General features: G+C 50.9%; 6 protein-coding genes across 6 annotated transcripts; 3 read left to right on the top strand and 3 right to left on the bottom strand.

Annotated features, from left to right (window-relative positions):
- Positions 1 to 867: 867 nt before the first annotated feature.
- FPOAC1_003929 (uncharacterized protein) lies at positions 868 to 2,827 on the top strand (the record flags this gene model as incomplete). The annotated part of the gene is made up of 2 exons (XM_044848484.1): positions 868 to 1,219; positions 1,266 to 2,827. The coding sequence occupies 2 exons, from the start codon at positions 868 to 870 to the stop codon at positions 2,825 to 2,827; spliced, it is 1,914 nt and encodes a 637-aa protein (XP_044714400.1).
- Positions 2,828 to 2,847: 20 nt separating this feature from the next.
- Positions 2,848 to 4,841, top strand: FPOAC1_003928 (uncharacterized protein; the record flags this gene model as incomplete). Its single annotated transcript, XM_044848483.1, has 4 exons — positions 2,848 to 3,060; positions 3,117 to 3,973; positions 4,026 to 4,571; positions 4,691 to 4,841. The coding sequence occupies 4 exons, from the start codon at positions 2,848 to 2,850 to the stop codon at positions 4,839 to 4,841; spliced, it is 1,767 nt and encodes a 588-aa protein (XP_044714399.1).
- Positions 4,842 to 5,399: 558 nt separating this feature from the next.
- On the top strand, positions 5,400 to 6,314 carry FPOAC1_003927 (uncharacterized protein; the record flags this gene model as incomplete). Its single annotated transcript, XM_044848482.1, has 1 exon — positions 5,400 to 6,314. The coding sequence occupies one exon, from the start codon at positions 5,400 to 5,402 to the stop codon at positions 6,312 to 6,314; it is 915 nt and encodes a 304-aa protein (XP_044714398.1).
- A 2,967-nt stretch (positions 6,315 to 9,281) lies between these two features.
- On the bottom strand, positions 9,282 to 10,088 carry FPOAC1_003926 (uncharacterized protein; the record flags this gene model as incomplete). Its single annotated transcript, XM_044848481.1, has 1 exon — positions 9,282 to 10,088. One exon carries the CDS (start codon positions 10,086 to 10,088, stop codon positions 9,282 to 9,284), a length of 807 nt encoding a protein of 268 aa, XP_044714397.1.
- Positions 10,089 to 11,255: 1,167 nt separating this feature from the next.
- Positions 11,256 to 12,014, bottom strand: FPOAC1_003925 (uncharacterized protein; the record flags this gene model as incomplete). The annotated part of the gene is made up of 2 exons (XM_044848480.1): positions 11,256 to 11,519; positions 11,574 to 12,014. The coding sequence occupies 2 exons, from the start codon at positions 12,012 to 12,014 to the stop codon at positions 11,256 to 11,258; spliced, it is 705 nt and encodes a 234-aa protein (XP_044714396.1).
- A 584-nt stretch (positions 12,015 to 12,598) lies between these two features.
- FPOAC1_003924 (uncharacterized protein) lies at positions 12,599 to 13,318 on the bottom strand (the record flags this gene model as incomplete). The annotated part of the gene is made up of 2 exons (XM_044848479.1): positions 12,599 to 13,151; positions 13,206 to 13,318. The coding sequence occupies 2 exons, from the start codon at positions 13,316 to 13,318 to the stop codon at positions 12,599 to 12,601; spliced, it is 666 nt and encodes a 221-aa protein (XP_044714395.1).
- Positions 13,319 to 13,385: the final 67 nt, after the last annotated feature.

Raw genomic sequence — 13,385 nt, 5'->3', positions numbered from 1 at the left:
AATAACAATACTAATTAACTGTATTGTCTACAACCCGGGAGACGTTATTGATGTAGCGAACCGAATCTAACCCAACCCCCGTTCATCATGATTGCGTGCAAGTTCCTGGTTTTTGGAGTTCCTGGAATCAACGGCTGGTTCAATGCTGGGAAGGCAAAAACGCAGGGAAAAGAATGCGGATAGGCCGGAAAGAACTGGACTGGGGGGGAGAGCACCCCTGTTGCTGCACAATGTGATAAGTCTTTAGAGTTTTGTAGTGTTTATGACAAGCAAGCCACCTCATTTCCCAGATGTTTGCCCTCAACCTTTTACACGAGGGCATCACCAGGGATTTGACGTCATTCTGTGCAATGGAGAATGTCATGATTGGAAGAGGACGCATGAGATACTACTGTTAATAATGATACATGTCCAGGTTTAAACCTTAGTTACATGCGCGCTCGGACACCTAGACCTGGGTATGCCGGCACGGGTTGTTTACGGGCGCGTTCGGGGTAAAGCTGATGAACTGATGGTAGGTGCGGTAGCTGCTTGAGGCTCGAAATTGACTGAAGACACAGTCCCCTTTTGTAAAGGACTTCACCTACGACTATGATAGCACGACGACGTAGAACGACGCGCTTCGCGTCTGACTGCACCAACTTGTACCGTAGTCAAACCCTATAAATCAGCGAACGGTTCCGCAGGTGATAATAACGAGATACTCCTAGCAGAAGCAAACAGTCTGTGATTTTTAGTCTTATGTCACTTTCCCCTATCCTTCATACCAACCCATATCCTTTTCGTCACCAGTTAGCATCCTACAAGGATTAATGTCACCTCTCGTTGGCCAACATAAATTCTCTGACGGACACTGAGAAGCCAATCATGCCGCGCTTGGGGCTACCAGAAGAGGTCGAGTTCGATGTCCACTCTGACGGTCCTGACATTGACGATGGCGAAGACCAAGAAGAGGCACGAGAGCTTATATCTCCGTTCTTGGCTGATGAACATTATCTCGAGGAGCCCGCGAGTATCCAAGGCAGCGCAGTCAGCACGGAAGACGCTGCAGATCAGTTTCAAAGAGGCTGGAGAGTAGACCGTCGCGCCGGCGATTCCTGGATGTATGGTATGGCACTGTGTTGTTCGAAGAGTGTTACAGAAGCATTGATCGATCTGTTCATTCCTTTCCCTCCCAACCCTCTTCTATACCTAGAACTTGAACAAGAACGCGCTGCCAGTTTCCCAAATTTGTCTGACTTATTCTGACTGACATGTCGCGTTAGCTGACGAGTTCATCGACGAGACGAACGACGAAGCCTTCGATGGGACACGTGCTCTAGATCTCCTCCAGCGCCGAGTTGTCTTGGACTATGGGAGCAAGAAGACTGGATCGAAGCCGGCGAGCGAGGACGACGACTATTACCCCGTATTTCGACTCGACTTTGTTAGTATCGTCGGTTTGCCGCGCCGGCCGATCTGCCGGCCTAGTCACTTCTTTGACAATATCACGATATCGTTCCGTCATTGGAGTGCCCCGTATAGCGCGAAGCACGTGCAGGGCATAGGTTTCGACCTGAGCGGCCGCACCTTCCGCATTGCCACCGGTGCTACTCGAGAAGCTTGGTTCATCGTCATGCACCCGAGTCAGAGGGCCACTGGCACCAATAACCCCCGTCGCCGACACGATACAACATACACAAGGACTGCCCTCGTACAAGGCCGTGCCCTACTGCTCGCATCACACATCAAAGACATCTTCCTTGAAGGTGAGCTCCTTGGTGAAGGTGTTGAGCCGAGATGGGCTCTCGGAGGCAAGGAGACGCAGATGATAGCCTTTGACAAATGGGTCACATTCCAAACACTATTCATGGACGGCTGGACAGGATTCCTCGAAAGATTCTCTGCTCAGGGCGACACTTTCTGGATCGATCATCAGCTCGCCTTCCACGCGTACGACTATGGCGCCAACATCAATATAGAAGTCAATGAACGCATAGCGAATCTCGAGGAAGAGACAGTCATCCGGCCGGCCTATGTCGATGAGTCCGAGGACGGCTACGATCGAGAAGACAGTAGTTTGCCGGCAACACAGCAAGGATGGGAGGGAATGGGAGGAGAGGAACGAGAGGATGGGCCCGACGAGCCATGGGATCAACCAACCGTCGAAGTGGAGGCCAACGATAGCCTATTCATGTCAGAGAGGGCGGACGATGTTGCTTCTCCAATACCACCCATACCTAATCCAGGGCGAATCGATGCGGAACATCGAGATACTGATGGCGAGGGCGATGCCAACAGACCTGATGGTGATGAAGAGCAGGAGCGGAGGTTCCTTGAATGGATGAAAGAATCGGAGAACTTTGACATGGGCCAGCACAACAGGGCTCAACTACAAGACCAGGAACATCAGTACGATGGGCAAGACAACTCCCAGCAGCCGCCGTTGAGCCCAGACACTGACGAGAACGACGACGTCTATCCAAGGCAAGCACCGGACATCTCGCCATCCAGTCTACCGCCTTCAGAATCGAGATCGGCAACAGAGGACCAGAGAGAACATGATGCGTTGTATAGTCCCGGCCTGATGCGGTTGCGCGAGGCCCTTGAGGCCAAGTACAACCTCGATAACATCAGCCACGTCTCCTATGCCCTAGCTGTTGATGTTCACTGTACCGCATCAAATACCTCTGCCGGCGTGGAAGGAAGGGTAAGCCGTCCTGTATGCTTGCTTGCCGACCGCAACCGTGTGGCCGGGGAGTTTTATGGGAGTAACTACACCTTCTACCCACTCGGCTTCCACCCCGCATACGGCAACTTCACATCGGATCGTCCCCTGCCTTCCTAGATAGCGACCTGTTTACTGTCATGAAGGAGAACATGAGCCACCAGAACCAGGGTGCCGACGTACTTTCGTTCGGCTTCTTCCAGGGCTATTCCAACCTGAAACGGTCTATCCGTCATGGCCCTCATGACCTACTAGCCAGCCATGGCCTCGCCACAGCTGCACTCACCATTCCCTCGACGGAGGCTCAACGCACGGCGCGGCTTAAGGATAAGCAGCAGCGGCTCCTGGCCCAGGTGAGGGGCGACTCACACCTGACAACCCTGGCGCATCGACACCTTTTGCGCGGGAGCGACAGAGGGTCGAAGCAGCCATGCAAGCGAATGAGTTTGCGTTCCGATTCGAGCAGGTCATTTCCATCGATGCTCCACGACTCGTGCGTCGTCGTCGAAACTTCAGTAGCGTGCTACAACCCATTTTCCAACTCATGCGTCTCTTCCTCAAAGAGAAGCAACTCTATGCAGGCATCCTCCGGCGTTTCAACCCGGATATCTTTCCAGGAGTCATGGTGGCTTTTGCTCGGGTCATGGAAGCAGCCATAGCAGAAATGGACCGTCGCTTTCGCGAGGCAGGGTCGAAAGGACTGGGCATGGCTCTCTCCGAAGGCGTCGCTGCTCTCGATCGACTAGGCAATTTTTGCTTCACTGGGGACCCGAGGGTGCTGCCTACCAAGGTCATGAGGCTCCTTGGCACGATGGATAGTCTAAAAAGATGTGGCTGGCCATTTATATCGCCGCGAATGTTGGACATCCGAGATGGGCAAGGACTCGTCAACCTTGTGGGATGGCCACAGCTGAGCAATGGACGGCCCGTTCTGATGCATGTTGCCTCGCTGGAATACCACTACGATAGAACTGTAGCATCTAACCGACACAGTCAATTGTGGTTTGCTGAGCTTGGGGGTCGGTCAATAGACGGGATGGATAGGATGACAACGTTCCTTCATGAGGTATTCCAGGATCTGTGGATACCAGAGACAGTCGCTTTTATTGCTCGCCAAGTTCGCCGTGGCTTGAATCGTGGTATCCGCAGTGGCGGTAGGAGCGGTGTTGGAGAATATGGTGATGTAGACACGGGCAATGAGGAGAGTGCTCAGGCGATGATCGCGTTAGAAGCCTGGGAGGCACGAGACGGTCCATTCAAAACCTCGTACGTACCAGGAGTCTCTTTAGATTCCTTAGCGTTCCTGACATTGCCACAGAAACTTCGAGAAACTGTCGGCGGAAGTACTCAAGTTCGATGACCGTTCGATGGTGAATGAGTCAAAGGTCGTGCTAAAGACGAGACGCGACTTTGCAGAAGAGATCTTTGTTGCTCTGATGGAGGGCGGTAGGAAGGGTCACCCAGGAGTCGAGTCTATCGCACCGACCCACTCAACATGGCCCTCTATTCTCCGGGCCGCTATCCAACACACCAGAGGCAGCTTCGCAACAAGGGCTCAGTGGGTCTCGGGCATCGCAGCTGCCATGGTATCTGCGAGTATCGAATGGGTACCTGGCTCTCATCGCCGGAGATTGACGCATCAACAGGTAGTACAACTCGTCGGAGCAGCTGCATCCGCAACTGTCCTCGCGGCTCGACCCGACAGCCTCAAGAGAAGGGCGCTAGAGGCGGAGGCTCGTAGGTCGGTCGATTCAACTGGCGTCAAGCGAGCGAAGATCCGACCACGGATCGATCTAGGTTGCAAGATACCGATCAAGCAGATCCCGGATATTGTGGAAAGAGGCTTTACGGAGATACGCCGGCTGTTCGTAAAAGGGGACCAACTCGTTCTATCTCACTACTGTGCAGCGTACTGCTGTCTGACAGATTGCCTTGAGGATCCATTATGTGATCTTATGCTCATGCTCACGCTGACCATCACAGCGTCGAGCGCAACCCCCGAGGTTCGGCCCAATACGAAGTGTTTCAATGTGTCGACCAAGAGAAGGGACCCTGCTCTTTTGGCAGCCAACATGGTGACGAGAATGCTCTGGTTCCTGCGGCCGGAGGCATTTCCATGGGACAAAGACCGTGATTCAGTGCTGCGAGTGTCTGAGATGACGAAGAAAATCGGTGAGTCGTGTCTACGATCCCGTCCAACGTCGACGAAATAGCATAAATGATGACCTGACCATCTGTAAATGTAGAGCACAAAGGGGTGAACAACCGAATGCTTCGAGAATTGGGTTGGATCAGAGTCAAGGGCAATCGGGATAGCCCACGTAATTGCGAGTCGCGTCTTACGCCTAAAGACGAGCTCTTTAAGCTCCGCAACGACCTGATATTTCTTATGAGGGAGCCGAGGAATTTTATTGGCTGCGTATTCAAGAGTAATAAGGCAGAGTGGGTGGATCGATGTTCAGCTATCATTAGAGATAGATAACAAACATGACATGGCACGGCACGTCTACCCACCCAGAGAATGAGCGCCGCAAAAGCAAAAAAAGGAACCAGAGGCTGTAATAAAAGCGGGGCTCTCTTCCAACATCCTGCCACCTAATTTCCCTCCCGTCCTTTAGATCCCCTTTCTTATACACTACACAACTAGTAGACAAATTCTACAATCCACACCAAGCTCCTCGACGCTTCCGCCATGGCAGGAGTCAACGGCGGTAAGCGCACACTTCCGTCTTCATTCCTTCCTTCTCAGTCCCCGGAAGGAAGATCTGGAAGTAGACGGCGTCTTACACCACCCAACACGCAGAGTGAAGGGTCGACCATCAACTGGTCTTCAAGCCCCCCACGGTCGCTGCTAAAACGAGCAAATGAGAAATACCAGGAGTCCACCTCAACTCTGAGGGACTGTGAGGATGATGGCCGGGATACCCCGAGGCTGTTCCAGTCAGAACCCATCCGCACCGAACTCACCACAACAATGGAGTCTTTTCCATTTGAGCAAGACCAGAGTGTTTACACATCTCAACACCCTCTCGTTCATCGTGTACGCAGCCTTCTTCGCTCACGGGCTGTAGGATGTGCGCTTTGTGCTTTCTATGAATGGGGTCCAATTGTCAATACACATAAGCTCAAACGCTGTTCACATCGCGATGAAGCCAGCGAAGCGCGCCCTTGGCTCGAGATGTTTCGAAGGTACCAAGCATGTGGCGGCGGACCAGGAGCTCGATGCGCCCACTGTCGATTCCCGATTATGCTATGTTCGCGGACCGTATACCGCGAGAAAATGGATCTAAAGTATGGCAGCGAAGCGGAGGCCCTTGAAAAGGAAGACATTTTGTACGACGAGGTACAGTGTAGATGGGTCAAGACGATGCAACGATTTGTGACATCATGCCTTGTGTTCCAGGGAAGCGGGAAAGACGACGGTATAAGCCGGCTCGGCGGTACGGTATTGGAAATGATGGGATGGCAGGATTGGAAAGGCTTGAAAGAAAATGGGCCGGAGCACATTCGAGGATGGTTGGAGGAGATGGACGAGATAAGAGGGTTACGATGTCCACGGCTACTCAAATTGTTTTGGTTACTAGCCGAGAGTCCATCTAGCTATTAACTAGAAGCCATTTAGTTATGCTAGCGAAATGCGATCTCAGAGAGACCTCTATTAACTGCGGCTCAATTGTAGCTTGACAGACGGAAAGGCAGGTAGCCCCGATAATAAGTAGTACCTAATCTCAACCCAAACTTGGTCATGGCATCATCAGTGTGTCCAACAACCAAGTAAAGCAAAATTTAGACCCTTTTTTTACTTGGTTGACAGAACCCCTTGCTTGACTTGGTTTACTCGGCAACAGCGGCTTGATTTACTTGGTTGGTTGACATTACTCGACTATTTTTCATGCCCTGTATAGCTACGGTGGTAGATCTAGGCTAATATTCCGCTTCGAAGCAAGTGCTTCTGGCATTCAATCGCTGCTACCGTGTCCGAACTGAGCCGGTTCCGTTCATCCGTAATGACCTTCTTTGTCTGTGAGAAGACGCGCTCACATTCAGCGCTCATTGCTGGGCAACTGAACAAGTCAAACGCCATCTTCGACAGGATAGGATAGTCAGATGCATGGCGAACCCACCACTCCAGAGGATCCTCAACATCCAGATCAGCCTTGTTAGTCCTCGCCATAAACTCATCCAGCTCAGACGTCAACTTTACCCGCTTCTTTCCTCGTGTAGCTGACATCGCAGTGACAGCAAGCCTCTGCCGACGCTTACGAGCTTGCTGAAGTGGATCAAGAGCGATACTGTTGTCAGCAATTGCTTCCTCCTCCAGCTCCTCCGGCTCCTCCTCTTGTCCTACTCCGTCCATTCGGTCCGCTTCCGCAGCTGCTGCCTCGTATTGTGCAAAAACCTCCTGTACCACTCTCTTTGCGCCGCTGATCCATTGCCTGTTGTGACTCCATTCAAGCTCGAAATAGGTAAATTTGTTAGCCGGATGTAGGGCAACTGCACACCGGTATGCAGGGGTGGCATCAGTGAGGCCAAAATATTCCTCAAGCTTGATACGAGCGGCATCAATAGCATGGGAATAGTATGTTGACACCACGTCAGGGTGATCATCTGCGAACTTCCCAGCCTCTTGGAGCTTCTTGAAGAGCACATCCAGCGACTCGAGAGTCTCGTGAAGTGAGCCATGTGATCCTTCCGAGCCAGATTTGTTAGCCCGGCCCTCCATGCGTTTTGCTAGATCCTTGAAAGGTTTGAGGATATTGAGGAAGTGATCGAGATCAACCCAATCCTGCGGAGTTGGGATATCTTGTGAGATATCGTATCCTTCGGCGACGATGCGGCGATAGTTGAGAAAGAAGAGATCAATGGCGTGGCGGAGTTTCAGAGCTCTCTCAATCATGGAATATACAGAGTTCCAGCGGATACCACCATCGACCAGGACCCTGGTGTAGAGGTGTTCGATACTGCCTTCGTCATAAGCCCGCAGGATGTACTGTTTCAGCCGCTCCCGTCTCTGGTCGCTTCTGTTGATCCACACGCAGAAGTTATGGAGCTTGCCAATACAGCTTTGCTTCCTCCATATCTCAAACCGCTCGTCATCGGATGCAGCGCGCAGCTGTTTCTCCAGCTTGCTAACGCCCTTGCCAAAGAGAAGAGCTTTGACGATGATGTTCAGCATATGGCCGACGCACCGAAGGCGGCTTTCGCGGTTGATTGTCGGGTACTGCTCTGCTAGCTCTTGGATGCATACATCGTTGCTTGCAGCGTTGTCCATCATGAAGAAGCCAATGATTGGCGAGACGTCGTAAAGTCGATGACGGTCGACAACACTTTGGCAATGTTCTCACCGGAATGAGGACCCTTTAGAGGTGGGAGGTCTAGAAGAGCTGTTTGTAACTTGTGGCGCTCATCCAGGAAGTGAGCGACAACGGCAAGATAGTTTGTCCTTCTTCAGATGTCCATGCATCCATCGATACATGGACCTTTCTTTTGGCGGATTGCAGCTTTGTCCTTAGCCAAACGCGTCTCCCACCATCGCCAAGCCACTTCTCTTTGACCCAACTGCCAAGAGTAAATGGGCTTCTGGGAAGGATCTTATCGATATCCTCCAGATAATTGATAAACATCTCATTCGTCCGCTGATGAGTCGCCTGACGAAATGTGAGGCCAAGGTCAATCACCCAGTCAGTAAAATCGTCCTTGAATTTCAGGTCGTTGAACACCGCGCGCCGGCTTCCGAGGTATGGCGTAAGGCTTGCTGTCCTCTTGGCTATGCTGAAAGGATCGGCTCCTATGGCTTTGTAACCGAATTCTTCCAGTCTGTGCTGCTGTTTAAGGTGATAATTGATGCTGGTCGTGCTCTCACTGGCAAAAAGCGCAGCATCGTGATGGCCGCTACTATGGCAATACTTGCAGAGCCAGAACTTATTGTTCCCATCTGTGGTAAGCTGTGCGCCGTGCCTGTAGATTGCTGAAGGCTGGGATTTGGAGTTGATGGCGCGCTTGTGGGGCTGGCGGTATCGAATAGATGGTACTGGCTTCCTGTTGTAGCGGATTTTGTCCCAGTCGATAGGGAAAGGGCACTGAGAGGCGTCCGGCGCACCTCTTTCGTCAGAAAGCCTTGAAGGGGAGGGCTTATCGTTAGGCACATGGGTTTGAGTTGAGGGCGGAGCTAGGAGTGCTCGGCTGGGCGGGGCCGAGCGACTCAGAAGGGGTCCTAGGAGGAGTGGTTTTTTCGAGCCTTCCATGAGGCTTAAAGAATGGGCGCGAAGACATATTTGGTTTGTTCTTCAAGTTATTGGACCAAATCGGCAGCCTTGGCTCTGTGGAAAGGTTGGAGGAGAAAGAAAAGGAGATCCTCACTCATTTCATTTAAAGACTGGGCCAATCAGGGTGCGCTGTCTTCCTAGCCTGCCCTATTAAGGTTAGACTTTGTTGGCCACTTTCCCAATCCGGTAACTTAGTCGAGTAACTTCAAGTTAACTCGAGTAAGCCAAAAAGGCTTGCTTGTGGTTGGTCGGAGGGGGTCTTACTTGTGGTTGGTTGTTACGTAATCAACCAACCACAACCAAGCAAATCAAATAACTTGGTTATTGGACACACTGGTGCCGATGCCCATCACCGAGCCTCTCAGCGCGATCAAAGCCGCTTCGCCACCTGTTGATCCGCCGGCAGAAAGATGAATGTTGTAAGGATTGAGGGCTCGGCCCCAATGGGAGTCGGTCTCGAGATGCATGAGCGACTGTGGCTGATTGGTTTTACAATAAAAAATCGCTCCCTGGCTACGCAACGATGCGACTACCTTGCAGTCTTCCTGGTCTTTCACGATACTTGCAAAGCAACCCTGAGAGGAAAATGTGCCAGCAATATGCATGTGGTCCTTGATACTGACAGGAAGTCCATGCAGAGGCCCAATAGGCTTTCCGTGCGTTTCAAGATAAGCGTCCAACGCGGTAGCCTGCTTGACGGCTTCTTCCATAAACCACTGCGCCAAACAGCAGGTGAGCTGGTGCGCAATGATTGCGCGTTTGCTGAAAGCTTTGATGACAGCCACGGCGGTGTATGTTTTCTTGGCTATAGCCTGTAGAAGTCCGACGGCATCGTAGTTTTCCGTGATAGCTATCTCTTCGTCTGTCAACTTGCCACAGGTTGACGGGATTCGGGATAGATCAGCGGGTGGATTCTGGATCAGTTCAGGCGGGAGACGGTATTCAGCAGGAACCTTGGCCGCGAAGGCTTGCATCAAGGTAGTTCGCTTGGCCTCAAAGTCGGCACTGCCACGAGGCATTGCACTGGTCACCATAACGGGAAGGTTTTTATCTCCAGACGTACTGCCTAGGAAGGCTGCAGGAGACCTTGCGGATGGTTGAGTTTCTTGCGCCATGACAGAGAAGGAGAGGAGGAAGCGTATCCTGGTAAAAGGTCGTCGAATCGACAGGTTGTGGGACAGAGGCGGCTGCTTGATGTTGAATTTGGTATATGTTACTGTGTTACACGACTAGTCAGGGTTAAGGACAATAGGATGTTTTCAGCACGTCGCGAGCCTTTTATTCACCCCTACAGGGATTGTCGATTTAGCGCTTTTTTAGGGGATTTGAAGACAAAAAAGCCATTATAAGCAACTGTAATCGTTCTTGGACGGATAGAGGGACAGGAAATAAGAGCAAACCCACAGTCTAGTACATTGCCCTCTTCAGCCGTTAGGCGACATGAGATGCCGTAATCCCGGTAAGTTCTCGATATGGTACAGTCCCTGCCGGAATTAGAGGCCGCTTGTCTAGTGCATTGAGTGTAAGATAAGCTTTCGCGAACGGACCGATCCGTAGCTCTGTCATCAAAACGAACCAATTATGGCTCCTAAATGGTACAGATCATCTTATTACGTATAGACGCGTCCAGAATGAGTCCTAGATTTTCGGCCCAAAATCATGTTTAGAGAAAGCCCAAATCGGAGCGCAAGACCTTGCTCTCTGTGAGATTATTATGGATAAGCAATCGACAACGAAGGTTAATATCTTCCTCTCACTAAGGTCTATTCTGGTCGTGGAGGATGATGACATCTGCCTATATGAGTCCATAATCGGCCTTCGTGGAGACCACAGTACATGCTTCGACATATTCCCGACATTTCTGGGTTTACGCACTGTAAAAGCCACATGAGCCGCTGCTGTGGTTCGTGCGCGAAAGCTTATCTTACAATCAATAAACTAAGTAAGCGGCCTCTAATTTCGGCCGGGACCGTAACCATAAGAATTGACGGAAATAGAATTGCCACTGGCTGATATATACAGTACTTGATAAACGATTAATGATGGATCCACTTGTTCACTGCATGAAGCTGAAGCTGCCCCAGCTAGTTGCTATCTTGACGTCTGATTTTGCAACCAAGACTCGATGGAAACACCGTCGTCATCGATCTCTTTTTTGTCGGCATCTACGTATCCTGCGATGTCTACGACCTGCCGCACCAAGTCAAATCATATTTTCACATCTAGACCTCATGCTGACTACAGCCTAAACGACATGGACTTATCGCCTTAGGTACATAAATCTACCCGAGATGAGTTCCAACACTTCGCTGCTGAAGGCTGTGAAGGGTTGTGTCGGTGACCTTGGTCTTAGGGATCAATTTGGAACCTCGCTCATCGAGAGTGGCAAGGATGTGTGCGGCAGCCTGATGATTTTGAGCAGCCTGTGTGAGGTTGCGTTTGACAGTTGGACTCACCTTAGCATTGATAGTGAGTGTCTTGGAGTTGACATTGTCGATAGTGTCACAAGCTTGATGGTAGCAAGGATCTTGCTCAACGCCAGTGCCCTAAAGGAACATATCAGCAACAAGTAGCAAGAGAGGCAATTGTTCATAAATCACAGTGTGCAAAAACCCAAATGGCTTATTCAAATTCTGCCAGAAAGAAGCATAATCACTTCCGTTCGTCAACGCAACAGGCGTGGTCTCAATCCCCTGGCTCGTAAAGTAATCTGCAAATATCTTCTCCGTTGCCTCAGAGCCGTTGGGCGCCTTAGATCCGTAAGAACTACCGTCCGTGTCAGCGACGCCGAAGTAGCCATTGCCAACCATGTCGAAGTTAAGATACACGAGGAGGTCATTGACGTCCGTAATGGCCAGGTTAGACGTGTAGGATGTGCTGCCGAGAAGACCTTTTTCTTCGGCGCCCCACCAAGCGAAGCGGATCCTATTTTCGGTCTTGTAGTTTGAGAGGGCGATAAAGAGCTCTAGGATGAGGGAGGAGCCGGAGCCTGTGAATGTAGGGATAGATATACAGTAGTGAGGGGGGGAGGAATGCACCATTATCGTTTATACCAGGACCAGCTTGGACGCTGTCAAGATGAGCGCCGAGCTACAGGGTGGTGCGAGTCCAGCGTCAGTAACTTATTATTGTAGTTTTATTGAGAGTGCCCCAAAATGGACTAAACGTGGCGCATGCCCTGCGTACTGCCTGCCGATGATGGGATGATCCCTGCCCTTCCTTCTCAGTAACAGCATTTAGATGGGTATCGGTGATCCCAAGTGAATTTAAAGCGTATGCACGGCCGGAAAAAATGATGCGGATAGTTCGATCTGGCTCTTATGAGAAGTAAGTGGTTGTAAGTTGATTATAATACGGGTCTTCGAAGCCTGGACGCCCAAATTCCTCGATTCTGTTGTGGTTGATACCTGGCGGGGTTCATTTCGGCTCTGGTTGTGCATATGGCATGCGCCACGCTTAGTCCATTTTGGTACCAAATCATTAACCATGGTTTATTGTAGGTGAGAGGGTTGAATAACCATACTGACATTGTGAGGATCGCCACTCGTAGTCTCAGCGATAACGTTCTGCGTGATCCTCTCCTGAATGGTCTGCGTCTGCTGAAAATACGCCTTTCTGCCCCGCCTCAATCCTCTCCTTCAGCTTTCATTCCGTCCTCAAGGTCAATTAATCCCGCAGGAACGTACTTCTCAGGGTTAGACGCACTAAGCGAGCCCCCAGTCACATTCGTCGACAGATCGTGATAAAAAATCACTGCAGAGGCACCCGCTGCAGCACCAGCCATGACTCTTCCAGCAAGAGTGTCACTATTGGGACAACTGAAGCGTTGCACGAGCACGATCTTGCCCTTGACATCAAGATCGTCATACGAAGAAGCATCGCAACCTGCAGCGCCTTCAGGTCCTAGGGCGATTTCGGCAGTGATGCCCTCGCCGCTTGTAGATGGCGAGTAGGTCAAGCCGGAGATATGGATGGGCTTATCATCAACTCTGAGATCAATAAAATTTACGGAGGCGGAGATCACAGTGAAGTATTGTCTCCGGACTTCGGCGTTTTTCACTTCAGAGACGCGCTTGTAGATATAATCGGCGGATGCGTTGTAACCGGGGAGGCCGAAGGCTCTGTTACCGCCGCTATCGAAGGAGATATCGTTGAGAGCTTCGAGGTTCAACAAGAGGCTAATTATTGTGAGCTGTTCTGTCCATACGTAGTGGCTTGGAGCAGGTAATCACTTGTCTGTCTTGATGTCGGCCTGGAAACTGACGGAGTCGAGCTTGTTACTCTTGGCTAATGCATGGATAGGAGCCAGCAACATCAGAGTCGCACGTGTAGTGCCGAATCTCATCTTGAGGAATGAAAGGAATAATTATCGTGATAATTATTAAGGATGATGGCCTTGTAGGTATATATGA

Source organism: Fusarium poae, chromosome 1 (assembly GCF_019609905.1).
Source record: "Fusarium poae strain DAOMC 252244 chromosome 1, whole genome shotgun sequence".
Classification (NCBI taxonomy): Eukaryota; Fungi; Ascomycota; class Sordariomycetes; order Hypocreales; family Nectriaceae; genus Fusarium; species Fusarium poae.
This window is presented reverse-complemented; position numbering and strand designations above follow the sequence as displayed.